The sequence below is a fragment of the Eutrema salsugineum genome, unplaced genomic scaffold (assembly GCF_000478725.1).
Source record: "Eutrema salsugineum unplaced genomic scaffold, Eutsalg1_0 scaffold_19, whole genome shotgun sequence".
NCBI classification, from domain to species: Eukaryota; Viridiplantae; Streptophyta; class Magnoliopsida; order Brassicales; family Brassicaceae; genus Eutrema; species Eutrema salsugineum.
In genome coordinates this window covers 880356-906241 of record NW_006256838.1, presented here as the reverse complement: position 1 = coordinate 906241, position 25886 = coordinate 880356, and the positions used below count along the sequence as shown (strand labels likewise).

The following is a 25886-nucleotide window of genomic DNA, read 5'->3' as shown; positions in this document are numbered from 1 at the left end:
TCTTTCAAAATCTCCCTAATAATAATATGTATATTTTTTTGCACGTGACATATAGTGAATGAAAAATCCTAACCTTTTGCACTGTCTTCTTCCATCCCTTGCAACGTTCCCGGTTGGATTATCACTTATCAGGCAGTGTGCCTACTAGCCACTATTATCACACAGCCTCCAACTGTTTTGTATCTCTCTCGTTGTGCGACTTTGATTCTTCTAAGGTTCCGATTGAAATCAGAGTTTCGATGGCAGCTTTGAAAGGTTATGGCTTGATCTCCATTGACTCTGCCCTCCATTTCCCTCGTCCACATCAATTCGAGGGCTACAAGAGGTTTCACTCTCTCTTTTATTCATGGCCATATTTGCAACTCTTTGTAGTTTATCTTTGCCTAATCTTATTGGGATCATAGTTTCTGGGACTGGTACTGAATTTGTTCGGAATCGTTTTGTATCACTTATTGATCTTGAATTGATTTTAACATAAGTAGTACAATAGATACTAGATAGAAAGAATTGATTTTGGAAAAAAAAAGCAATCTTTTTTCCTTTTCCGGAAAAGAATCGGATCTGTAGTTGTATTTGTAGATAAATTAGCTGGATTAATGGTTTAGATGTTTACAGTAATTGGTGTTTCTGAGACATAGTCTTATAATCTCTTAGTTGCCGAGTTATGGGAGTCTATTACCGAACATTACTAAGTTATGCTCTGTCTTATTTTTCTCATCACACAGAAGAAATGCGAAATGGGTCTCTCCAAAAGCAGCTGTTGTGCCAAACTTCCATCTCCCAATGCGTAGTCTCGAGGATAAAAACAGGTCGCTTTGTGTTTTATTTTCTCGTAGCTTCACTTCCTTTTTTAAAAAAATGTTTTCTAGTGTTTTTGTTGATGCCACAACTTTCTCTTGTTCATGGCTGCAGGACAAACACAGACGATATAAGGTCCCTTAGAGTGATCACAGCCATTAAAACACCGTATCTACCTGATGGAAGATTCGACCTCGAAGCATATGATGACTTAGTCAACACGCAGATAGAAAACGGAGCCGAAGGTGTGATTGTTGGTGGCACAACCGGTGAAGGCCAATTGATGAGCTGGGACGAACACATAATGCTTATAGGCCATACCGTAAATTGTTTTGGTGGAAGAATCAAAGTCATTGGAAACACCGGAAGCAACTCTACTAGGGAAGCTATACATGCCACTGAGCAAGGTTTCGCTGTTGGAATGCACGCAGCTCTGCACATAAACCCTTACTATGGAAAAACTTCCATTGAAGGCATGACTGCTCACTTTCAAACCGTTCTTCATATGGGACCTACGATTATATACAATGTGCCAGGTCGTACGAGTCAAGACATACCTCCTCCGGTTATCTTTAAGCTTTCTCGGAATCCTAATTTGGCTGGAGTTAAGGAATGCGTTGGTAATAACAGAGTCGAAGAGTATACTGGGAATGGAGTTGTTGTGTGGAGTGGAAATGATGATCAGTGCCATGATTCTAGATGGGATCATGGGGCGACTGGAGTTATATCGGTCACTAGCAATTTGGTTCCAGGTTTGATGAGGAGGTTAATGTTTGAAGGTAGAAACTCGGCGTTGAACTCAAAGCTTCTGCCTTTAATGGATTGGCTATTCCAAGAACCGAATCCGATTGGTGTTAACACTGCTTTGGCTCAGCTAGGTGTTGCGAGGCCGGTTTTTCGGTTACCGTATGTGCCATTGCCTGTGTCCAAAAGGGTTGAGTTTGTTAAACTGGTTAAGGAAATCGGAAGGGAGCATTTTGTAGGAGAGAGAGATGTTCAGGTGCTTGATGATGATGACTTCATATTGATCGGTCGGTATTAGAATGTCTTCCTTGAAGATTGGTTCTGTTCATACATCTCTTGTTGGTTGTTTTAGCTGATGAGAAACTTACAGATGAATCATATAGCTGTTCTGGTCTGTTGCTTTTGTTATGAATCTGGTGGTTTCTTTCTGACTCTCTTCTTCTTAAACAGAGAAGAGTGTGTTTGATTGTGTTTTGTCTCTGCGTGTTTTGCTCTGTTATAATTACGAAATGGCATGATGATTTCCTGTGAGCTTTCGGAAACATTGCTATCACGAATTGACAACGGCATTGATCGCCTTGTTAAATTAACATTAAGCAACAAAATAAGCAACAAAATAAAAAGAACTTTTGACGTATTCTTTCGTCCTTGTTCACCCAAAAATGGGAAAAATATCGTGAAAAAAATGAGGAGAACGTTGAAAAATGATCACGAATATATTATAATACTTAGTACATCGATAAATTTAGGTCTCTAACAACGGTTCGGAGCCGAGGTTTTTATTTCAGCAGAAGACGAGAACAAACGTAATCAAGAAACATGATTCACGGACACGAAGATCACTGCAAGAAGGAGGATGAAACAGGGGAGAGTTTTGAGTGAAGCAGAGAGAAGAGGGCATTGTTTTCTTGGTGGAGAAGAAGAGCTTTCTTCTTTAAAGCCTCATTCTCTCGTCTGATGCTTTGATTCTCAAGGAAAAGCTTCAAGTTTCTCATCTCCATCTTCTTCTCTGCCCTCGGTAATATTCTCCTCCTGCGTCGAAAGAAAAGAAAAAAAAACACAGAGTAGAGCTGTTATTGATTCATAACGCTAAAACAGAGTCAATGTGTCTGAAGAAGCTTGCTATATATAATATATGGAAGATGAAAGTGAACCTGGTGAGATTAAGGATACGAAGATGGGTTTGTGTCTTTGGTTTACGTTTGTTGTGATAGGAAGCTGATCTCATCGTGGGTGTGCGTGTGTATGGGAATGATTCTGAAGATCTCAGACACATCTTCTTCTGGTTATATTCCGCAGAAAGAACTGAGTAAACACAATGTAAATGTAATCTTTATATAGAAATAGATTGAGCTCTTGTGTTTTGTAAAGAGATATAGAGAGTTGAAGGCTTTTGAAGGTAATGATGGTAAAAGGAAACTCATGATTATAGAGGGACCATGAATGCATGGGCTAAGGACGAAGATGATGAAGAAGAAGACCAAAACAGACTATCTTTCTTTCTCTCATTGAGTCTCTATTTCTTGTTCTTGATTTAATAGTTACAGTACTTAATTTTCCTCAATAGCTCAAGAAACAGTTGAGGTACATACCAAATAAACTACAACAATAGACAAATTATTCAGTTTTCATGTTAACTGATTACTTGTATTGTAATCGACAAGAGAAAGGTCGAATGAAATTTAGACCGACTATGTGCTAGAATTGATTTTTTTTTAGAGCACCATTAAAAAAAAAAAGAAGAAGAAAACAAAAAAAACTCAAAAGAAAACTCCTTTAACTTCCTACCAAACCTTAGAAGACCCTTTGTCAAAAAAAAACTTCCTACCAAATCCATTCCAAAGGCGGAGGCATTGGGTTCCCGGGAGCTCATTGGCATATATCCCCATAATTGGGGTCTAATTGTTAAGAAAGAAAAACCTTGATACAAAAAGACCTCTAAGAAAAAAACTATATATTCTATAGTTACTATATAAATCTAATCATGTGATATGAATAGAGAAAAAAAAACATAATTGATGAGGCTAAGGACTAGGGCCACTTAAACCTCTTACTCATTTCTAATGTTGATATTTTGTTTGAGATGAAACCAAATAGATATACAAATAAAAAATGCGAACTAATACTAAAGAGTAAAGACTAAATGGCAAATTGGAGGAGCAAGTCAACATCAGGAATTATTAGCATGCTTCAAAATGATAAAAGCAGCTATATTTCCACTGCTATACTTCCTAATATTTCTAGCTACTCTTAGAGTAAGCCTTATCTACCACAAAACAAAGATATGATGGGTATTCTTAAAACATGCATCAAACATAAACTAACGCTCATAAAAGGACGAAACAGGTATCATAAATGGCAAAAGAGTTACCATAGACTGGGGGTAATTTCTGGAGTTGGTACTGGTTATAATGATGAGTTTTGTTGCATAAGAGTGGTCCAAATCAGAATTCACCACGCCCCTTCATTATTTCTAGATGGTACCATATATATATATGAATCCTCAACTAGCTATAGCTTAGTACTCTCATCCATTATGTGAGTCTTTAATTAGCTATAAGAACTAAACATTCAAACTTTAATTATACTAGCAAAGAATAGGTGAATGGATATTCACCTTATGTAACCGCTACACTGTTTTGTGTAGGTCCAAGCTAAATAAAATAATTTCTACGATGATTCAGTATTTTAAACGGGTTACCTTCTATAAAGATACAGTGTAGCGGTTGTGTGGAGAATGATAACATAAGCCCATTGGGTTCTTAAATAAGTAAATTCGGCTACCTTAGGACTTGGGAAGGCTTAGATTAGTAGAATTTCGAGTGTCTGAACCGATTCTTGGTTTAGCTTAGCACAAAATCAATTTTGTTTTGTTTTCATCATGGTATCTATTTGATTGGGTCAAACCTGATTTATTAAAGGACGTGGACCCGAGGAGACTCTGTCTTATCACTCAACCACGTGGGGATACCACAAGTTCAAGTTCCAACGGTCCGTTGCACTTTGTTATTTTCAAATCCCGAAACCCACCAATTTATTTATACTAATACGACGTTGCATCGCCCAATGATAAGCGTGGTTGCTTTACGTAGCTGTAACTAGTGAGTGTATAACAAAAAAAGGCCACTCAAACTGTAAAATACTCCAAAGTTTCAAACTTTAAATACTACTAGAAAACTAACACACCAAGACGAAAACAAAAGCAATCATCGAAGTCTAAATTAATTAAAACAATTTAACTTAAAACCTCACTCTCTAATCCCAGTCTTAACAAACAGACTAAATTAATATAAAAATGAGCAAAAGGAAGTGGCACTCTGCGTAATTACGATAACTTGTAAGGGCTTTTATAGCAATAGAGATATGGCGGCAAGAGTGACCAATACGGTGAAGTAGGCAGGTGCGTTCACGTGAAACGCCGCGTTTTTTGCCTTGCTGTCCTCTGAACTTGTCGGCGACTCTGACGGAGCTCCTTCCGGCGAATCATCCACTGGAGGTGCCGGCGGAGAAGCTGCCACAGGTGACGGAGCTTCTGCTGGAGACGGTGACTTAGCCGGAGACGGTGTCGGTGCGCTCACTGGCTCCGGTGCCGGCGCCGGAGATGGGGATTTACCGAAGAGTTCGGTGGGGAGAAGAACTTTATCCACCGTGAAAATCACGACAGGTGTCTCATCGATCACCGTGTCGGCGAGTCTCGACGGACCAACGCCGGTATGGAGGATAACCTCGTCGCCGGAAGTCGACGTCGTTAAATCGTATTTCCCGGCTCCGTTAGTGGCTAATGTGGAGATTGAGTCTTTGTTAGTCTTCAATGAGCCTTTGGGTTTGTATTCAGCGAGGGCGTGATACTCTAGGAGCGAGACCACCTCAGCTTGCGTGAGCTTCGTCAGATCTGGTACGCCTTGGGCTTTGAAAGCTTCATCGGACGGTGCAAAAACCGTCAAGCCTTTTTCGACGGTGGATTCGTAGGTTTTAAGGACACCGCTCGAGACGAGCAAATTAGCGAAGGTTTTACAACCGGATTTCTCGAGAAGTCCGGTGATGTTGCTGATTCCGCCGGCGGATGGAGCAGGGGCGGTTAGGATTCCGGGAGCGATGATCGGAGCGTCGATTTCGAGAACGGAGATGTTGTAAGGGATTTGTTTGACGGATTTGGTGTAGGAGGAATCGAGCTTGGATCCAGGTGCGGCGGAGCCGAATCCGACTTTGCCTCCTTTGAGATCGGTGACGTTGACGAATCCTAGGTTTCCGGGAGCGTTTCCGGTGGTTTGGTAAAGCGTGGTGGTGAGGGTTGTGCCTTTAGAGATCTTGTGGAGTTTTTGAGGATCGTAGTAATCGAGGAGGACGAGGAGGCTGAGAGCATTTTTGATGACGGAGAGTGGATGTTTTCCGGCGAGAGAAGACATTGCGCCATTGTTGAGGACAAGGAGGGTGATGGTAGTGCGGCTATTGATTTCGTCGGCGAGCTTCGTTTGGGAAAGGTAGCTGTTGAAGGAGGAATATTCCGGCGAATCGGCGAGGATTTGGGTGATGTTATGTCCGGATATGGTAGAAGCGACGGCGAGGAGAGATAAAGTGAGTGCGAGGAGAGAGAAAACTCGTGATGGCGCCATTGGATTTTGACGGTTGAGTGGAAGTGTGGACTGTGGAGAAGAGAAAGTGAGAAGACAGACAGACATCAAGTTAAAAAGAAGAAGGAGATGTTAAATGTTAACCATGGTTCGCACTTAACTATGGTTAGATTGAGAACACGTGCTTTTGCTAAAAAGCCTGAAATCACGAAAATGGGCTTTGGGCTTCTTTTTCGTTGCTTAGTCTTCCAAAAGCATCCGTTATATCATTACCGACGTTAGATCATTATCACTTATTAATTGGTAAGTAACGGGCACGGCTATGAGCCAAATATTAACCATGGTCGAATCCAGATAAACTTAATCTTTTTTAAAAAAAACTTGATCTTTTTAATTTTGAGTTTATTTATTGATGCTCATTAGAAATGAGGAATTGCACTTGGAAATTTATTTATCAATTGATCTTCTGCAGTAAACACGTCTTAGCCTCTTTTCTTCATTAGTTTTGTAATCTTTACATTTTACCAGAAATATAAGAAAAAAATTCAAGTCACAGGATCAACTGTAGATACTTCTTGAACCTTGTCAATAGTTGGTAGCATCTTCTTTAGTGGAAAGAAGGTTCTTATTGCACGACAAATCACTGATAAAGAAACTATTATTTATGCTAAAAACGACAAACCATAAATACTTAATGTATATTTTTTGTCGTGATCAGAATACTTTATATGTGTCGTAAAAATCTACAAAGGTTAAATCATTAGATTAAAAAACAAAAAAAAAGTTAAACCAAATTAACAAGCACGAATAATGGGCGGAGATGAGGCTTTATTCCTTTATTTAAGCCCGTTCATAGGCCTAACTTAAGATTTAAGAAGAAGACCCTGCACGTGTGAGGACACACCGGTCACGTGTCACTATTCACCTTCACATGATTTTCTATGGGCCAGTAATAGGCCCAAACTGCGTAAGCTAGTAAAAAACGCCGACGAAGAAAAAAGCTCCGCCGCAGATTCTCAAGATCGGATCTTTTGAGAAAGAGAGAGAGATGCAGAGGGACGTGTCGAGCTGCAACACTTACAACTATGGCGACGCTCTGTATTGGGACGCTCGTTACGTGCAAGACGCACTCTCCTTCGACTGGTACCAACGCTACTCTTCTCTCCGCCCTTTCGTCCGCAGCTTCGTCCCTACTTCTTCACGAGTCCTCATGGTTGGCTGTGGCAATTCCCGTAATTATCTCTTCTTCCTCTATCTCTAGTTACAATTTGCTATGGAGCTTGGAATTTCTGCTGAAGAAGAACTCTACCATTTGATTGAATATGACTTTAGAGCATTCCAATTTAATACCTTGGTGCAGTTATGTCGGAGGATATGGTCAAGGACGGATATGAGAACATTATGAATGTTGACATATCTTCAGTGGCTATTGAGATGATGCGAACCAAATACGCGTCTGTTCCTCAGCTCAAATGTACACTCTTTGCATCTCCAATTTCTCCATTTATATTTCGATTTAAATATGTAAAGTAAGAAGCTTTATTATTCACCTTTTACTCAACAGATTTGCAAATGGATGTTAGAGATATGAGCTACTTTTCAGACGATTCCTTTGACACTGTCATTGATAAAGGTATGTTGTGTCCAATTTACTTACTTTTTTTTGTTCCTCACTCTGTTTTTTTTTTTGGTTCGGTTCTCTGGTGGAAAGCGTGATTGTGTTTTTTTTTATATTTTTTTTGAAGGAACCCTTGATTCATTGATGGTACGGAGTGAATCTTGAATCTTGTCATCCTTTGTTTCTCATGTCTCCATGCATTGTTTTTTTAAGTTTTCTTCTTTTGTGACGGTATGTGCTTCCAGTGTGGGAATGATGCTCCTCTAAGTGCTACGAGAATGTTGGGTGAAGTTAGCAGGTTATAATAGTTAGTTAGCACCACCTAATATCATGGCTGCTCCTGGATCATCTTATGGATTGCCATTAAGGATTCACTTTTAACGTTGACCATATATATATTTATTCCCTTTTTCCATATATGCAGGCTGATGAAACCTGGAGGGACCTACTTCTTGGTAATATACTTTCTCTTGCATTCCCATTTATGTTTGGAACTGTTCTAGATATCCTCGTCACTGGGAATTAACCTGTGTGTTTCTTATGGGGTTTGGTAGATAACCTACGGTGATCCAAAAGTGAGAATGCCTCATTTGACTCGTTCTGCGTACAACTGGAAGATCTCCTTATACATCATACGTAAGTTTTCCACTCTTTTTGCAAGAAATTCTCTTATGAAATTGCATTCTTTGCTTAACCCTTTTGAGTTCTTGCAGCAAGACCAGGATTTAAAAAGCCAGGAAGTTGTAGCTCGTCGTCAGAGAAATCGTGTCTGGAAGCTATACCTATGACAAGTGAAGGAATGTTGCCACATGATTATGTTCTGGAGGACCCTGATTCCCATTTTATTTACATTTGCAATAAGATGGACGAAGAAGTTTCTCAACTACCCTCATACCCATTAATGGAGGATGTTTTGTAGTGATGATGTCTGGTGGCTGGCATGGAGGCTAAAATGAAAGCAAAATTGTGCACGACTGTTGTCTTCTTGATCGCCATGAGATTACCGATCTACTGTTGTATTTTGTATGTCTTGTGATCTATCCCAATTGATAGGTCCGAGCCGGAATTGCTCATATCAACTCTAAAGTTTATACTCCCTTTTATACGAATTAAACATCTTACTTTTATCTTTATGGTCATATTATTAGTCATATTATCTTTCAAAACAAACCGTTGTTGATTCGCTCAGCTCTGTCTCGAAAGATGTATTTTAAGAGTAAAAGGAATGGCTTCAACGTTGAAGTGTAGCACCAAGAAGAAAGAAGCATGTATTTAATCTTGATTATTTATTTGCAACCAAAGTTCTGTTTCAAGAGTAAAAGAAATGGCTTGAACATGTAAGAAAGATGTATTTAGGAAATTAACAAAAGAGCGAATGCCATATAATACAGATATGACGTAATTTTTCATCCTAACCTATAAAAGATTGAAAACAAAAACAAAAAAACCAACCCAATGGGCAAATGACCGTAAAGGTCAAGCTTGGTACAGCTTTTGATCCTAGGATTTTCCCAAATGTGCAAAAAACAGAAAATCACATTCTATGTATCGACTGCTAGTGATGTTAAAGACATGGTGGATGATGCGAGCGGAGTGACTTTGGCGTGTGGCGGTATGTATATATGTACACAGTCTTATGTTATTAAGACACAATCACGAAGGAAACATGTGAAAACCTGACTTAAATGTAGTAAAATTCTATTAGTTTCTGTTTGTCGAATCCAACTTTCGCTCAGAGCCAACAAGCTTTAGCGTCTGATCCACCACCTTCGAGCTTAACTGCAAGCAATATAAAAACAAAGGTTGGTTTTGTTTACTTAACGAAAAAAAAAAAAAAAAACTTAGGCCCTAGACTCGGATTGCTCTTTCGCTAATTAATGATGAAGCTGAAGTAAAGCCCGCAAAAATAAAAATGCCGAAATGGTAACAAAACTTACATGTGGATTGGTGAAGATTATCAATTGCTTATCTACTGTGGAAACTAAGAGGTTAGTGTTGTCTGTGTTCAGAGCCATACTGGTTATATCCTGCCCTTCACCAAGCTTCATGACATGGAATACCTACAGAAGAAGAAGAAGAATTTTTTGTTTGTTAAAGGAAAATTAATATATCTTTCAACGACATCAAGAGCAATGCCTACCAAGAACATCTAGCGTTTTCCATATTTATACCTTAAGAGTGTGTAAGTTGAGGAAGCAAATTGAAGGAGATGGGATATCCAATCTTTCAATTGCCTTGCCTCCACTTGATGAATCTTCTTCATCAATGCCGGAAAACGAGTTCACACCAATCACAACACTTTGGCCATCCATGGATAGTTCCATGCAACTTATTGTACAAGAGGAAGGAAGTTTCGCTTTGGAAATGAGAATCCCATTAATGGTGAACGTGCTGATAGAATTTTCAGATCTACTCCAGACCACCACAACTCCATCACAAGATATGCAGAGAGCATGGGCCTTGACGCCAACAAGCCGTCTTATTAGTCGACCTTTTCTTATGGAATGCAATAGAACATCTGATGACTCAGAGGAAGAAACGACGATTCCTTGATCTGAGCTAACACAGCAACAGACTATTTCTCTTAGGTGGCCATGGAGCACTTGTATGGGCCCTTCAATGCGCCGCCTTTTATTCGCCAAGGTGTTGCTTGCGGAGGAAAGTGTCTCAGAGCTTTTTGTCTGCTCAGACTCGCTTGCCTGAGAAGTGAATCCCTTGTGGAATCTCCACAGCAACACAGTTGTATCTCGTGAACCTGTCACAAGGAAGTTGCTGTCTGGAGACAGAGCAAGACATGTTACAGGAGCACAGTGACCAAAAGCTGTTTCTAGTGTTTTGGCTCCATCTGATGAGACTAGCTTGATGCTATTATCCACATGTCCACCTGATTAACAAACAGTGATTAGATAATGAAAAAGTTATCAACCACCAAAACCTTCACAGAGATCAGAGCCGCTTTTAAAAACAGTTTACCGGTGATAATTTCTCCGTCGCTTGTAATAGCAGTGACCGATGAACTTGTGATTCCTGATGAGGCAAATGCTTGTGCTTGGGGATATTCCCAATCACCCTTGAACATGCGTATCAATGTTCCACCACTTGAAGCCGCCTTCCCGTGATGAAAGATGAAAGGAGCGTTGTGGCCATCAGGAGTGTTTGGTTGCCACTTGTGATGTGCAATATGTGCTGCAGGCACATTCATGTCAACAATCACAACGCTATCAGAAGATGCCTTGATGGCTGCAGCAGGTAAGTTGCAGTGTTCTGGAGCCTGAACAGGATACGGTTTTATCGCTTTTGGATTCCGAAAGATGGTCTGAACAAGAATTTAAAAAATGTTTGTCAAATGTAGCAACAGAAAGACCTCTCTTTTCTGCCAAAGTGTAACTCAGAATCTCTTACAGAATCATTTACCTGCATATGAAGGACATCTTTCAGAGGCAATCTTTTGATGTGAGGCACAGTCAATAGCTGGGATGGGGTTTGCCCAAAATAAGCTATCTGGTCCTGAGTAGCTCGCTGTCGTACCTTTATCAAAAATTCACAGGAGAGTCACGGAAAGAAACAGAGTAGTACTAAAAACAGAGTAATACCTAAAACAGAGTAGTACTAAAAACAGAGTAATACCTAAAACAGAGTAATACCTAAAACAGAGTAGTACCAAAAACAGAGTAGTAGTTCAACAGTACGACAAAGATAACTTACAGGATCTGTGATCTTATCAATATCAACAGTACCCTCGTATGTAGTGTAGAAGAAAACATTATTTGCCAGTATAGCTTCCTCACCACGTTGCTTATACCTTAATAAATAAAAAGTTCATATGAAAAAGAGAAGTGTAAATAGCAGTCCAAGTAATCAAATATCTTACAAAGAAAAAGCTGTGGAAAATGTCTGTAGATGTCAGCTCACGAAGAAACCTACCCGAAAATGAGATCAATCCATTCATGCAAATGTGCAGAAACATGCTCGCTCTCAAGAGCCATGCGTTGCTTATGTACAAAATCGATCGGGCTTTTAGCCCAAGGAGGAAGTTTTACAGAATCTGATGGGTCAAGAACAATATCAGAAAAAAGATGGTTTCTCATTTCAGGAGTAATATTTTGCGAGAACAAGGGAACCAAAACAAAAAAACAAAAAGAAGTCATACCAAGTTTTTCTCCCAATTGTGTTGCACCAAAGTTGATCAAGTTCTCGTTGGTCAACACCTCAGGAAGGTAAAACAACTCTGGAACCTACAAAACAAAATGAGGCTGTATGAATATGGCTACAAGCTTCACTTGAAAAGAGGAGGAAAGTGATTAAAATTTTTTGGAAGATTCAATTCTTACCAACTCCTTCACATTACTCATGTCATGGAGGACTTCTTTCCAAGTGGCTGCAATGTCTGAAAACATGTGGTTTGCTCGATCGAACTTTCCACCTTGCAGTTGAATTGAAAGGGTTGTAAAAGGTTCGACTCTAGCTAGATAGTGCAACACCTACCACATGAGATTAAACAAAAAAAAAAAAAAATCAAAATGGACCATCAAATCAGGAGAAGAAATGGCAGCAATTGTAGCAGATATCATGGAGAAGATAAACCTACTGCTCCAACACTTGAGTAATGTGAACCATAGTGGAATTTGGGGATAATTGGATCTTCGAAGTTAGAATACTTTTCTTGGAATTTTTTCAGCCGCTCTGGGTTCAGTGCACCAATTGGCTGCACATATACAGACTCACATTAAAACCAGGTTTCTAGTTTAATAGAACAGAACTACAAGTAATACCACCTTGGAGAGATCTCTGTAGTTAGATGGATTTGAAACGTCCAGAACTTCTGATACATAGTCTGACAGAATCCAAGGGAAAACAGGATACTGCAAAAGATATACATAACAGATAGAGATGACCAAAAACATTTCACATGAGAAAAGCATTCTCACTAGTGCACGCAAGATTTACCTGAGTGATGTCATTATAACTACGCCCAGCCAATGTGTTGAGCTGCATCAAGTACTCAAAATTGCTAATCTGCAGAAAGGATGCATATTAGATCCAGCTAAGATTACACTTCTCTAACAGATGCTATTTTAGGGACATTTCTTTGTGTACCTCCCATCTAGCCCAGCGTTCCATTAACTGACTTCTTCTCAAAAGCTGTTCTGGTCTCTAGAAAAGAAAACGATTTATGTAAAATTTGCAGCACAGAGAGGAAATTTCTCAGCTTTTTCATTAAAAACACGAACCTGAGTTGCCAGATAAATATTGTTTAAATGAGGAGGCCTTGCTTGAACAATAGTCCGATACGCATCTCTTCGTCCCTCAGTGTTCTTCATTGCAGTGCAGAGAAGTAATTCGTTAGAGGAGGCAGGAACTTGAAGTATCCAAGGTAAGTAAAAACAAACAGAGATAAATATGTAAGATAACTGAGAAAGTTTTTCAGATACCCCAAAATCAAAGAAGTAGTTTGATCGATCGACCATAAATATATCCAGAGCACTCTTTCTCAGTAGATATCTGTGAAAGAGAAATATTAACGAAGATATAGATCTCAAACATCAATTTTAGCACCAGGACAATCAAAATGAAACACAACAAGAGGAAAGAGGAAAGGCTAACTCAAACATTAAAATCCAATATTCTAGATAGTGAGCTAGCTAGAGACACTTTACCGTCGGCTATAAATCTGATGAAGAGAAGACATTAGCCAACTACGATCTCTCTCTTGGTCTCCTGTTTCTGAACCATCTGACTTACCATCCACATGTTGGCCTTCTCTGCTGTCAACAATAAAATTTATTCTCCGTGTTGTAATCTGAGAAAAAAAGGCATAAGACAACCATGAGAAACTAGTGATTCATACAAGGAAAAATATTTTGGGCTTATGCTCTGTTTTATCTCTTGGTCATCAATACAATACTCATTGGTGTCAGCTACTTGTTGGAAAGATAAAAAGGTAATGTCAGTCGAGCATACCTGAAAGGTTCCTTTCACAATCTTTAGTGGCCGGACCATAGAAGAGGAAACTTCAAGAACAACCCTTTCATCAAGTACTTGTGTAGAATTTTGAACCACATCCTGGTCACTCAACGGTCGAGGATCGCTGATTCCAGTTGAAAATTGTATTGCATCCTCAAGTGAGCCAGACATCCTCTCTACATTTTTCCCTTTGTGTTCTCCAACGTTACCTTCTGTTTCAAGATCATCATCATCTCCATGTTCATCATCTTCATACATTATTATTTCCTTTGATAAAGCTTCAGCTGCAAGAAGAGGTGCCTTTGATGGAGAACCTAAGTTATCCTGATCATCATATTTTCCCGCTGCCTCAACATGATCAGTACCAGAATAATTCCTCCTTAAACACGGTCTCATCCTGGAAGAACTTTCCGTAGAATCCAGTTTCCAGAAGACCTGCAAATGTGATGATGTTACATTACTTGAAAAGTTCTCAACATTTTTTTAAGAAATATAAAACAGAACATTGTGGCTTACGTGTTTGGGACTGCTTAAATGGTCTCCAAAGGGACCAAAGAAGCATCTAATCTCTACCAAGTAACGTATGAGTTTACGCCAACCACGAATTCCCATGCATAAGCGATTTCTCACTATATTATCATCTCGTATACGCCTGTCAATCTAGTTGAGAGCCAACAAATGTGGAATTAGATTATACAACCCCTTCAAGAAAACAATATATTAATTATGACAAAAGGCAGAGAGCAAACCTCAGATCTCTGCATGTTACGTGCCAAGGCAAAGCTTGCAACAAGTACAGCAATGAATTTGTAGGACAAAGCGTTAAAATCTTTCCCATAAACTGACTTTGTATCAACTGGCTGGAGACATTCCATCCATGCCACTCCCATAGCTTCAGAGATGTTCCATCTCTGTAAACGCTCCATATCAGTGATGTTTCTCCTCTGTGCAGAGGTGGCCATTGCAACAGCACTTAGACCTCTCCCAGAACCAATCTTGGCATTCCTTTCAAGATCACGTGCAGCTGCCAGAGCTGCGGCTTTTGCGGTAGCCTTGTCTCTTGGTCGACCTGGTGTATCATCGTTTGGAGCCTCCAAGGGTTTCTGGAAACTGGAAAAGGTCTGAAGTTTTGTAGTCTTACGCTCAAGCAATGAAGTGTCTCGCTTAAGAGGTGGTGGAGGTGCTGGAGGTGTTGGTGCTTCCCAACCAGCTGCACCTGCGGCTATCATCGCCAGTGCCATTGCAGAAGGAGGCGATGCAAAAGCAGCTGCCCACTCCGGAGATATCATAGAAAGAGCTGCCTCAATGGGGAGTGTATCAGCAGCCAAAGCACGATCATCAACGACAAGAGGATTCAAACCATCACCAGTGGCAAGCTCATGAATGCCAGCCAAAAGAGGTCGCCATCTCCGGAGAATTGCAACAAATGGTGGTAAGATAGCCTCTAGATACTGCTTACGCAGTGGTCTTTTGTCTCTGCTTACCGCATGCCATACCTGAAACAGACTTGGAATCAGATCAGTATAAAAACGCATATGAACCTTATTTAGGTGAGAGCTAACCTCAGAATATAGAACACATGTAGTAACCAATACTCTCTGCCTCTTTGAATCAGATATTGGCATGTTTAGAATAGGAGAGAGCACACTGGAGATAAAAGAAAAAAACAATCACTTTAACTACTCTAAAGCTAGAAAAAAGGAGCAAACAAGAAACACAAAATTTACCTCCACAATAAAGCTGATGGTGACTGTCGCATAGACATCTGAGAACTGACATCTAATGAGACAGGGTTCCCTAAGGAGCACTGCAGTCCACCAGAAAAACCATCTTCAGAACTTAGATTTTTCATCAACAAACTATCTTCACCATGGTCTTCTTCCCTCAAAGACAAGAGCACCATTCGAAGCATGCATAAGAAAGGCTGATCACTATCCAGCAACTGGTAGAGAGCTGCCATCCCTCCCATGCCAGTACCAGATCCTCCACCAATCCCAAGGCCACCTCCAAGTCCGGACTCATCTAGCAGCAACGCTTGAAGCATTGACACTGATTTTTTAACCAAATGAAGTTCGATCCATTTTCCTTCAGCATCTTTTTGTAAAACAGATTTCCAAGAGTCCCAACCACTTCCACCACCACCAAAACAAGTGGTGTTAGAAGGAAGCCCAACACCATACCACAGTCGACTTCTGTACTTCCAACCCTCAGCCAAATCCATAGTACAGCTTCCATATGAGACAAAAGCGCATGAAACAGATTCATAAGGCTCAGCTGCAGCAGCAGCAGCAAGACGCTCCATTACGGCTGTAGAAATCTGGCCACTTGCATCAGCCATTGATGCAAGTATCTGAATAAAATGTAAACAACTTGAGAGTCATTAATTAATAACAGATCATCACATGATGTACAATAAGAGCGATAGAGAATGATTTCCACTTACATCTAAATGGACACCTCCTGAATCACTGGACACTGAAGCACGGCTACTAGAAACCTCTGATGATTCTCCTACCGTTGCCAATGTTCGTGAACGGTTGTTAGTGGGATAAACAAGAGAAAGAGGAGATGGAGAAACATCAATTGCGCTTGCAGCACAGTTTTGCTTGCTTTGTAGTCGCAAATGATCTTCGACAAGCATCAATATCACAATTGTATTTTCCACAAGAAACACTGAAAGTTGAGCAGCATTTTCTACTCCAGCCTTTGCATCTTCTGGTGCTAGACTCTCTGCCGCGAGACCAGCAGATGCTGCAGCGATAACTTGAGTCTGTTGAGGGGAAATAACAATTTGTAGGTTAAACTATAGCAATCACATACAAACAAAAACAAAAACAAAAAGATTTGCAGGAGTTACCTGAGCTTGTAGTTCTCTGGCAGCAAAGTCTAGCAATCCACCCAGAAGCCTTCTTTTAAAAACTGGCAGTGATTCCTCACGCCTACGAAAAGCAGGAGAACAAAACATGTAAAAAATAATTGAACAGATACATGTATCTCTCAAAGTAAATGGGAAGAAGCAATGTGGTAACAACAATATGATCAACAAGAAATGACACAAAAAAATTATTGTCTTCCCAAAATGAAAGCCTAAAATGTGGCGCATCATATAGGTGCATGACAATACCTAATTCTTTTCTCCCCAGTGCTCGACCCACCAACAATAGAGAGCCATTCTGCACAATGAATAGTAGCCTCAATATCCTGTAAAAAGTATAAGAATTTTATAAACAAAAATTATTGAGCTTGAAAAAAATGAGATGAAAAAGGAATTAATCTGCTGAAACAAACAAACAGATATACCTTCCAGCCATCCTTCTGGCGCATCGAATGTTCCAACATTATGATCAAAAAGTTATGAATCAGGTCTTCAACCTCAGCAGACTGTTTCCTTGCATCCCTCTGTGTTTATGAACAATAGTCAACATTTTTCGAGAGCTTGTTGTTACATGCTTCAGTAAATTGCCACATAATTTTAGTGTGAGTGATCACCCTACTAAGCTATATATATCCTACTTGGCTCATTAATGATACGAAAATTAAGGAGAAAATAACTTTGAAGTGTTAAGGTTGGGTTCATATATACCTCGTAGTTTGAGATCAAAATCTCCAAGATCCACTCAGGCCATTCTTCCATTTTTGTCAGATTACTCCTATTTTCCGGATGACTACAAGCCAAAAATAGAAGATCCTGACGTAGAAAGAGTGAGTTCAGAAAAAGATTTTGCAGTTAAAGTCATGGACAGTCACAAAAGTGTCTTTAACTATAATATTTAAACCTGAAGTGCTCGATTTTGTAGAGTCTTAGATGCAAATGGTAGAGAACGCAGGAGGATTAACAGAAGCTGAGGGTGTTCAAAGCGATGACCTGAATCATAAAAGTTCAGCCCATCCTCACTTGATGAAGCATTAATCTGCAAGAATATGCAATCAAATTTAACCTCATGCCAAAAATCTAAAACAGTTCTTTATCAAAGAAAACAAAAAAAATCTGAAAAAGTAAGTGTTGCACCTAAAAGGGAAAATATTCCATTTATTTCTGAATTTTGATCATGATATTCATATTATAATAGCAATGGACTTTGCTGATGGATACATGCTAGACATATGACAGCAAGAAGTTTCTTTCAAAACCAATTACTATGAGGCTTCTAAGACTGTAACAGGGTGATAAAAAGCTTGAAGATAGAAAAACTTGATTTTAAAGCCAGTCATGCGATAGAAAAACAAACAAAATATTAGAGGAAAAACATTTCATACCGAAGCCCCAAGCAAAGTTATGTAGACATTGTCGGTCATCAGCCTGTTTGGAGCTGCCTGAAATGCTTTCAGCAGAGCAAATAGAAGCAACGCCACTTTATCATCAAACATCGTTCCACCATTTTCGTGAAGCCCACTACTCATGAGGTTACTCATAACATCAGACTCGGCACCAAGGGAAACTTTTAAGTGCCCTTTTGAGATTAATGCACCAATCAATCTAATGATCCCAACCATGACGCGATCTCTATCGTCTACATTGTTTCTTGCAGTATTTATTGCGTTATTAATGAATAGAGTTTCACAAACAGAGGATGTTCTGTCAACATCTTGAACTGGCTCAGTTTCCTTTAAAGATACTACATTATCATCATGAGCATCGGGGTCACCCTCATTATCTTGTAAAGCTGAATCCAAATGCTTTAACAAACGAGTCTCGATTGTTTCAGCCTTAGCCACAGATTCTGCGACATTTTCATCACCCTTTTTAGCTTCTCTCTGCAGCAGAACAAGAAGTGTTTCTATCCCACCAGTTGTGATAAACGCCTCTGCAAATGTTTGAGCCTTTGCAGCATTTGGCTGTACAACCAACCTAAACATGAGATGCAATACCCTTACAACCTAAATAGAGGTAACAACTGAACGATGTCAGAGCAAAAATAATGAAAAAAAAAAATGACATATGTTTGACATGTTGTCATGTTACCTGATTTGGTTGTGGACTGTCAATTATGAAGCCAAGTAATCGATGAACATCATCAGCAGCAAACGAAGGAGATGCTGCTCCCATTAGAAGTTCAATAATCACCAAAAGTTCATCAACCAAGGCATTAATTTCCCCCATTTGACGTGCATTCCCATCTAGTGAAAAAGTGTGCACAGAGTCTTTCTCTTGAATCATCCAATAACATCTCCGACATCCATCTAGAAGTATCTGAATAGCATCAGCGTTCCTCATAGCTGTAGCTTCAGTGAAAACCATATCTTGAAGGGATGATAACAGCTTCTTTTGAAGTCTGTAACTGCACACACTCCATATCTTGAGATCCAATAACAATGTACGGAAGAGCTGCACTTTCAGGGAGTGATTGATCTTTTGAGACTGACAAACCGAAAAAATAGCAGCTACTAGTTCCTCATCTTCTACTCCATCATGCTTGAGATCAGGGGATGCAAGTGAGTTAACAAGATAACTCAGAATTGTGGCAAGAATTTCAGGCCCTCGAATACGAGACAACTCTTCATTGTTCCCAGGATGTTGAATAGCAACTGAGATCATTCTAAAGATAGGTGCAGCAAGAGAATATGTTGTCAAAGACAATGGAAGATTTCTGGAGGATGGCTCCAGACTATCTTTATGCACACTGCTTACGGTTAGAGGAAGCAAAGACATGGGTCCTCCATGAGCCAAGGCCCAAAAGGACTCCACTGACTTTATTCTCGTTGCAACATGGACTTGTCCAATTACCTCAGCTGGTCGTCTTAGAGTGCCTTAACCAACAATAGAAAAAAAAAGTAAGGGAAAAGATAGAATATCAAGACCGAGTGAAAGCATATAGATAGAACAACAACAGATAAAAATAGACAAGATATCAACTAGATGAGAGTCTGAGAAAAAGCAAGATATATAGAGCATTCTCAGACTTGTAAAAAGATTGAGAGGATAATCATAGGCACCTGTTGCTCCGGAAAAAGAAGCATCTGGACAAAACCGCCCACTTAGTAGACATGGGTGGTAAAGTAGATGAATGTATACTCCAAGTTCTGCATCCAAAAGACTACTTTCCTCTGCCCCATTACGTACATGGTCATTTGTAGCTAACCACGGAAGACCAGCCCCATTGCCAAAACAAGGCAAAACATCCCCACCTCTAGATGCCAATCTTGTCATTCTTTCAAGACCAATCGGTTCTTTAAATATATAAACTGGTCCCATCTCAGCAAACAAAGCACACTGACGACGACGGTGTTGTAGACCAGTAGCTGCAGGAGGAGGATTTGAGCCAATGCAACAGAAAGAAATCGGCTTTGATATACGGGGGAATTCAAACGGACGAGTTTCATACAAAGATCCATCAACATATAGCCGCAATTCACTCTCTGAATTCCCTAAGAGTCCTTGATTGCAAGTGTGCTCAAGGCCAATAAAGTACCAACACTGAGGCTTAAATGCATGAGTGAAATGCAGTGAAGCTTTACTTCCTTTCCCATTACTACACTCAACCACCAGAAACTGTGCGTAGAAAAACGCTTCAATACCATGATTATCAGTGGTCATGAAACTGAACAGACGTGGCATATGAGCAGTATCCTCACCAGCATGTACATTCGCAGACGTTTTTCCTGATTTGGCCGCTGAAGCAGCAGCAATTGCGGCTGCAGCGGTTGAAGCATTTAATGTGTCCGTAAATGACTCAATATAAATCCAAGTTGCAAATGCATAGCCATTTGTAAAAGGCCAACGACTCTCTCCTGGACCAAGCAAGCCTGAGCTTTCACCAACGAATTCAAAACTACATGCAGGTCCTCTTGATTCCTTCCCATTCATTGCCTTCTCCAAAGCATCCATCAACGGACTTGACCATACTGTTGGAAGAGACTTTGTAATAACCTGAAGCCATCTATGCAAATCTTCAACACTAAGGGAGTGTCCAGCTAAATGTTCAATACAGTGAAACAAAACTGTTGCATCCCACACCATATTGGCCTCCTTGGAAAGAATCTCCTCGATTGATCGCAAGAGAACACATAACAATCCCGCCGTCGAACACATAGCTCTGTTTCTTGTGCAAGAACGTAATATTGCTAGCAATCCTCGCACCATGCGAGTTCTTGGGGACATAGAAGTAACACTGTCACCAGAACAAGGAAGGTTAGGAATAAGCTCTCCGGAGACAATGGCAGCACGAGAGTTCAACATCACACTAGGAGGGTTGCTATCTTCATCCTCTTCAAAACTCTCGACTCCACCCATGGTCGCAAGAAGTGAGTCGATGACAAGGAAAGCAGTAGTCTCTGGATCCTCTCCAGACCCAAATATCTCAATACCGGTAACAATATTCTTCAGTTTTTCTAAGCTTTCAGGCTTACCCATGATGGCAGAATCAACTAGATGCAATAACTCTGGAGAAACGTTTGGCATTGTAGCTTTTGGCTTGGGTTTCTGTGGGGACTGAACCAGAGGATAGAAAGAATCTACACTCGTTGCTGAAATATGATAAGTTTCTTCTCTTTCTGGCTCAGAGTTAGATAGCAAATCATCCATAGGTTCTTCTATATTATGCATATCTAGTGTCTCGGTTAGAAGATGAGGAACTTCTTGGGCATCACCAAATGAAGACCGTCCATGGTCAGAACCCAAAGTGGTGTCTAATACGCTATGGTCAACTTGTGATTCAGTTATAGGCTTATCTTGATCTCCTCCTAGAGAAACCTGTTCAAAATGGTCATCCTTGAGAACTTCATCAACTGAACTAATCCCTTGTATATCAACATCATCTATTCCTACATTAGCATGTTGGTCAGCAAGAAAACTAGAATTTTCATTTTCTAAACCAAATGCATCGATTCTATTCTCTATGACAGGCTTATCAGCAACGTCGAGGTGTCCATCAGCAGACGCTTTGGTGAACTTCTTTTGTTCATCCTCTTCCATTTTAACAACTTATAAAATTTCTATGGAACAGTACATATATTCACGTCTTTTTCTCTCCCACCACCTGTTAAAACATCCATAAACGAATCACATATTTAGCACTTATATAAGACCAAACGATTGACCAGTAATGGAAAATGAACACAAACGTTGCGGACACGAATACCAAATTTAATCCAATTGAAATATGAGATCTGCCCCAGACATTCAGATCCTAAAGAGGATTTTGATTAAGAAGATTTCAGAATTCCGACGAATAAACTCGTACCGGTGTACATACACAGAAATGTTCGGAAACGGGAAAACAAAGAATTTTTTTTAACTAAACTAACGCCGAGAGTAAGAGCCTCTTCAATGGTTGTCTTCATGTTTCACTCTAAAAATAGAGTTTCTCTAAAATTAGGAAACAAGTTTACTCCAATGGTTATCTATATACTCCAATGGTTACCAAATATATTCTATTTTTTAGTATTAATTGTTACAAGACTCTTTACTTTAAAAATTTACAAATTCTTCTATTTATTTTATTTTTTAACATTAATAGTTCGATACATACTCATATTTTAGAGATTATATTTATCAAAAGATTACACCCAAATTTGGTAATTAATTCAGCTCCGGTCTCATAGTTCACAAACCACCGGAACAATTCACTACGAACATAACGAAAGTCTAATAAAAATATTCGTACGACTTCTTGACAAAGTCAGAATAAAGTGGTTTGGTCTTGTGCAAGGTAAGACCGAAAGTCTCGTTCATGTCCAAATCCGCAGGAACGGGGTAGCTTTTTTCGTTTTCAAGAGTCCATTGAAACGAATAGATAAGTGAAGCAAGCATGTGAGGCACAATCCTTAACGCCAATGATATACCAGGGCACATCCTTCGTCCAGCTCCAAATGGTAACATTTCGAAATCTTTACCTATCGACTCAATGTCTCGTCCCAAGAATCTCTCCGGCTCAAACCGTTCCGCGTTTTCCCAAACGCTCGGGTCTCGTCCTATAGCCCAAGCGTTAACCAGAATCTGAGCATTTTCAGGAACGAGAAACCCTAAAACCTCTGTTTCTGACTCAGTTTTACGTGGGATCAGAAATGGACTCGGTGGGTGCAAACGGAGAGTCTCTGTTACAACAGCTTGCAAGTAGGGGAAATCTAAGAGATCGGAGTCACCAACGTAACGGTTTGGGCCAACTATAAAGTTGATCTCGACTCTAGCGTTAGCCATAGCCTCTGGGTTACGTAATAGCTCAACCATTGCCCATTCCACTGTGGTAGAGTTCGTTTCCGTCCCCGCAATAAACAAGTCCTTGAGATTAACCCAAAAAATCATTAATATACTCTAGGTTAAAAGAAAGAAAATATATATAAATTTTGTTTGCGTTGACCAAAAGAACTTGTGTTTGCATTTAAAAGTTGAAATAAAAATTTAAAAAATTTACAAAAAAAAATACAATATGAAATTTCTCTTTTTATATCACACTCTACATTTCTATTTGACTTTTATAAAAGAAAAACAGAGATATATATCCTTTTAAAAATAAAAATCATAATGGCAACAATTTTTTATGATGTTTTGGGTCTATGATTATAATTTTTTTTAAAGTATTTGTATTAAAATACTAAAATGGTGTGTTTCTTCATGAACATTCACGTAAAAGTTAATGCAAACACAAAACATTAAAATATCCATCGAACAATAATAAAAAAAAATTTTGGTTAAATAACAATAATTTTTAATATCATGACTTACGTATAGAAAGTGGTTGATATCGTTCATGTCGACTTCCGATCCATCTTCTTGAATAAGATCGATAAGCGAATCCAACAGATCGCTGCTAAATGCATCTCTAGGTCCAGTCCGCAAAGATCTTTCCGGGATTCGAGCATCGATGAGCCCTTGAAAAACCCTAAACAACCTCTCCGAACATACCTCCATCTCTTTCCTAAAACCTTGTAAATCAAGAAACCCGAGAGACGGAAAATAGTTTGCGAGGTTCGGTTTCCCCATGACTTCCGTTATACGAAACAAGGAGTCTCGTAGCTCCAGAGAGGCTCTCGGGTCGTAACTACCCAAGTCGGTCGAAAACACAACGTTTGAGATTACATTAAGCGATGTGACGAAGCAAGCACGAGCAATCTCAACGGCTTCTCCTTTTTCGCTGCTTTCGATTATGAATGTTATAAGTTCTTTCACTTTCTTCGACCATACGGTCTTCGTGGCTTTGAGACATTTTCTTGAGAACAGCTGAGTCTTCAATAACTTCCTCCATACCCTAGTGGGAACATAATCCATTTCTTAGTGGATTTATTAATCGAACCAAACCAAAACTAAACCGAAATTTATGTGCTGAACTAGCTAAACCGAAACCGAATCAAATCCCTAGTTAAGTTATCAATCCGAACCATATAAACTAAAATTCATCGTTCATATTAGATTAAACAATATTTATCTAAAATAACTGTTTTTTAATTTAGAATAATAATAAGTTGTTTACAATATAGTTAAGGTTATCTACATGACTACATCTAAAACCAAACGGATAATCGTTTACCCGACCGAAAAAACTCGAAATTGAATAAACCGGTCCGAGTTGAGCCAACTATATAGCCAAATTAATCATGTCTACCATATTCAAAACCAAACTATGTGAGATTCTAACTAACTAATTTATAATTTACCTCCAATGAGACGACGTGGCAGGTAGCCATGGGATGGAGACATCGTGGTGACCGATGGTTCGAACCATCTCGCGGAAGGTTGGTGCAGAGAAGATATGGTCAAGCGTTTTCAGAACCTCTCGTGCTGCCTCGGGTGAAGAAATGACCACTGTGGTTAAATGTCCATGTCCAAGACTCATGACTGGTCCATAAACTCTCGAGAGATAAGCAAGTGAACGGTGAGGAGCTTTTCCGATGATATGGAGAAGTCCGACGATGGGCCATCCCAGAGGTCCCGGCGGTCCGGGAGGTACCAGAGGCAGTGGGCTTGATGATTTCCGTCGTGATTTGACGGCGGTATAGAGAAGATATGTTAAAAGGAAGCTAAGTATCAAGAGCAGAGCTGGAACTATAATGTTTTTCATAGTCAGTTTCGTTGCATTTTCTTCTAACCACTATCTTTTACTTATTTATAGAAACTCTGTAACATAATCTATTTATGATTGTTAAAACTATTATCGTTATGGGTTTAGTTTGAGCAGCGGCTTCAATTTAAATAAATGCATTTGTTGACAAAAAGACAGACCGATAAATGCTTAGGTCTCAAACGTCATAAGGTACAATTTGTCCATCACTTTTAAGTATGTGATATGTTTTGATTTTTGTCAAACAGCAGTGCGTGTGATATGTTAAGTTATGGATAATACATGAATAATTGCGTTAATACTTGATAGAGATATTCATGACATGTATATAAAGTTTAACGTTAGCGTGTTTTTTTTTTATCGAAATGCCCTTTAACATAAAATAAATTTACGCAATAAAATCTGTAAGAACAAAAAAAACTGATCACTTTCGTGATGCCCACGCGTTGTTAGGGTTTGTCTTTTGTGTGGATCCATCATCCATGTAAATCAAATCGGAATAATTAGCTCTATTATTTAATTAAGAGTATATAGAAGCCAATTTGCTCTGTCTGTATTATTTGAAATTTATTAGGACTTACCAGAAGCAAATGTTTGATGCCATTATCATCGCGTTCCGACTCCTTTTCTTGAGCAATGTCCAAAAGAGAATCTAGCATATCACCGTTGTTGTTTCTCGAAGCATTTGATGATCTCTTTGAATCGATGAATCTTTGGAAAACCCTAAACAATTTGTTCATACATAGCCTCGCTTCTTTTCTAGTTCCTTGCAGATCAAGAAACCCAAGAAAAGGGAAAAACTCAGCAACATTAGGTTTTCTGGCGATCTCCATCATCCGAAGCACCACGTCGTGAAACTCTTGAGTTGTCTCGGAGAGTCGGAGTCATCAAAGTCAGCGAAGTTTGTGGAAAACAGAGCGTTGGAGATTATATTGAGTGATATGATGAATGATGCGCGAGCGATGTTGACAGCTTCGCTTCTTCATTGCCACCGGAAAAGGATTCTCGGGACGTGAAAAGGAAGAAGACGAAACAGAGTAAAAACAGAGACAAGGCTATTGCTAAGATATCTTCCATCTCACGTTTCGCTAAAACAGAATATTACTTAATGATTGGAAACGCTTCAAGGAGATCTGATACTGTATGATGAACTTATAAGGATTTTTGTGCGGACACATTTTGTTAAGATAACAATTT

The 25886-nt window shown here is 39.4% G+C and overlaps 6 protein-coding genes across 6 annotated transcripts; 2 read left to right on the top strand and 4 right to left on the bottom strand.

Annotated features, from left to right (window-relative positions):
• The first annotated feature begins 47 nt into the window (after nucleotides 1-47).
• On the top strand, nucleotides 48-2065 carry LOC18019768 (4-hydroxy-tetrahydrodipicolinate synthase 1, chloroplastic). Its single transcript, XM_006402469.2, has 3 exons — nucleotides 48-325; nucleotides 726-809; nucleotides 913-2065. Exons 1-3 carry the CDS (start codon nucleotides 240-242, stop codon nucleotides 1838-1840), a joined length of 1098 nt encoding a protein of 365 aa, XP_006402532.1. The 5' UTR covers nucleotides 48-239; the 3' UTR covers nucleotides 1841-2065.
• Nucleotides 2066-2381: 316 nt separating this feature from the next.
• LOC18019767 (protein LITTLE ZIPPER 2) lies at nucleotides 2382-2818 on the bottom strand. The gene is made up of 2 exons (XM_024157081.1): nucleotides 2697-2818; nucleotides 2382-2574 (listed from the first exon to the last, which is right to left on the bottom strand). Exons 1-2 carry the CDS (start codon nucleotides 2816-2818, stop codon nucleotides 2382-2384), a joined length of 315 nt encoding a protein of 104 aa, XP_024012849.1.
• Nucleotides 2819-4656: 1838 nt separating this feature from the next.
• LOC18019766 (fasciclin-like arabinogalactan protein 10) lies at nucleotides 4657-6213 on the bottom strand. The gene has a single exon (XM_006402467.2). It carries the CDS (start codon nucleotides 6153-6155, stop codon nucleotides 4890-4892), a length of 1266 nt encoding a protein of 421 aa, XP_006402530.1. The 5' UTR covers nucleotides 6156-6213; the 3' UTR covers nucleotides 4657-4889.
• A 911-nt stretch (nucleotides 6214-7124) lies between these two features.
• Nucleotides 7125-8863, top strand: LOC18019765 (methyltransferase-like protein 13). Its single transcript, XM_006402466.2, has 8 exons — nucleotides 7125-7345; nucleotides 7474-7587; nucleotides 7678-7746; nucleotides 7859-7878; nucleotides 7977-8029; nucleotides 8156-8186; nucleotides 8286-8367; nucleotides 8445-8863. The coding sequence occupies exons 1-8, from the start codon at nucleotides 7162-7164 to the stop codon at nucleotides 8648-8650; spliced, it is 759 nt and encodes a 252-aa protein (XP_006402529.1). The 5' UTR covers nucleotides 7125-7161; the 3' UTR covers nucleotides 8651-8863.
• A 569-nt stretch (nucleotides 8864-9432) lies between these two features.
• LOC18019764 (BEACH domain-containing protein C1) lies at nucleotides 9433-20668 on the bottom strand. Its single transcript, XM_024157144.1, has 30 exons — nucleotides 19630-20668; nucleotides 18659-19443; nucleotides 17953-18573; nucleotides 17472-17606; nucleotides 17279-17383; nucleotides 16996-17094; nucleotides 16820-16896; nucleotides 16553-16634; nucleotides 16139-16465; nucleotides 15423-16045; nucleotides 15258-15342; nucleotides 14445-15191; nucleotides 14212-14355; nucleotides 13693-14130; nucleotides 13389-13531; nucleotides 13164-13233; nucleotides 12963-13046; nucleotides 12829-12885; nucleotides 12679-12747; nucleotides 12507-12593; nucleotides 12320-12436; nucleotides 12063-12212; nucleotides 11909-11966; nucleotides 11656-11776; nucleotides 11437-11533; nucleotides 11146-11259; nucleotides 10705-11047; nucleotides 9903-10615; nucleotides 9669-9791; nucleotides 9433-9510 (listed from the first exon to the last, which is right to left on the bottom strand). The coding sequence occupies exons 1-30, from the start codon at nucleotides 20651-20653 to the stop codon at nucleotides 9433-9435; spliced, it is 7716 nt and encodes a 2571-aa protein (XP_024012912.1). The 5' UTR covers nucleotides 20654-20668.
• Nucleotides 20669-22279: 1611 nt separating this feature from the next.
• LOC18019763 (cytochrome P450 76C2) lies at nucleotides 22280-25116 on the bottom strand. Its single transcript, XM_024157143.1, has 3 exons — nucleotides 24286-25116; nucleotides 23357-23879; nucleotides 22280-22912 (listed from the first exon to the last, which is right to left on the bottom strand). The coding sequence occupies exons 1-3, from the start codon at nucleotides 24687-24689 to the stop codon at nucleotides 22280-22282; spliced, it is 1560 nt and encodes a 519-aa protein (XP_024012911.1). The 5' UTR covers nucleotides 24690-25116.
• Between the last annotated feature and the right edge of the window lie 770 nt (nucleotides 25117-25886).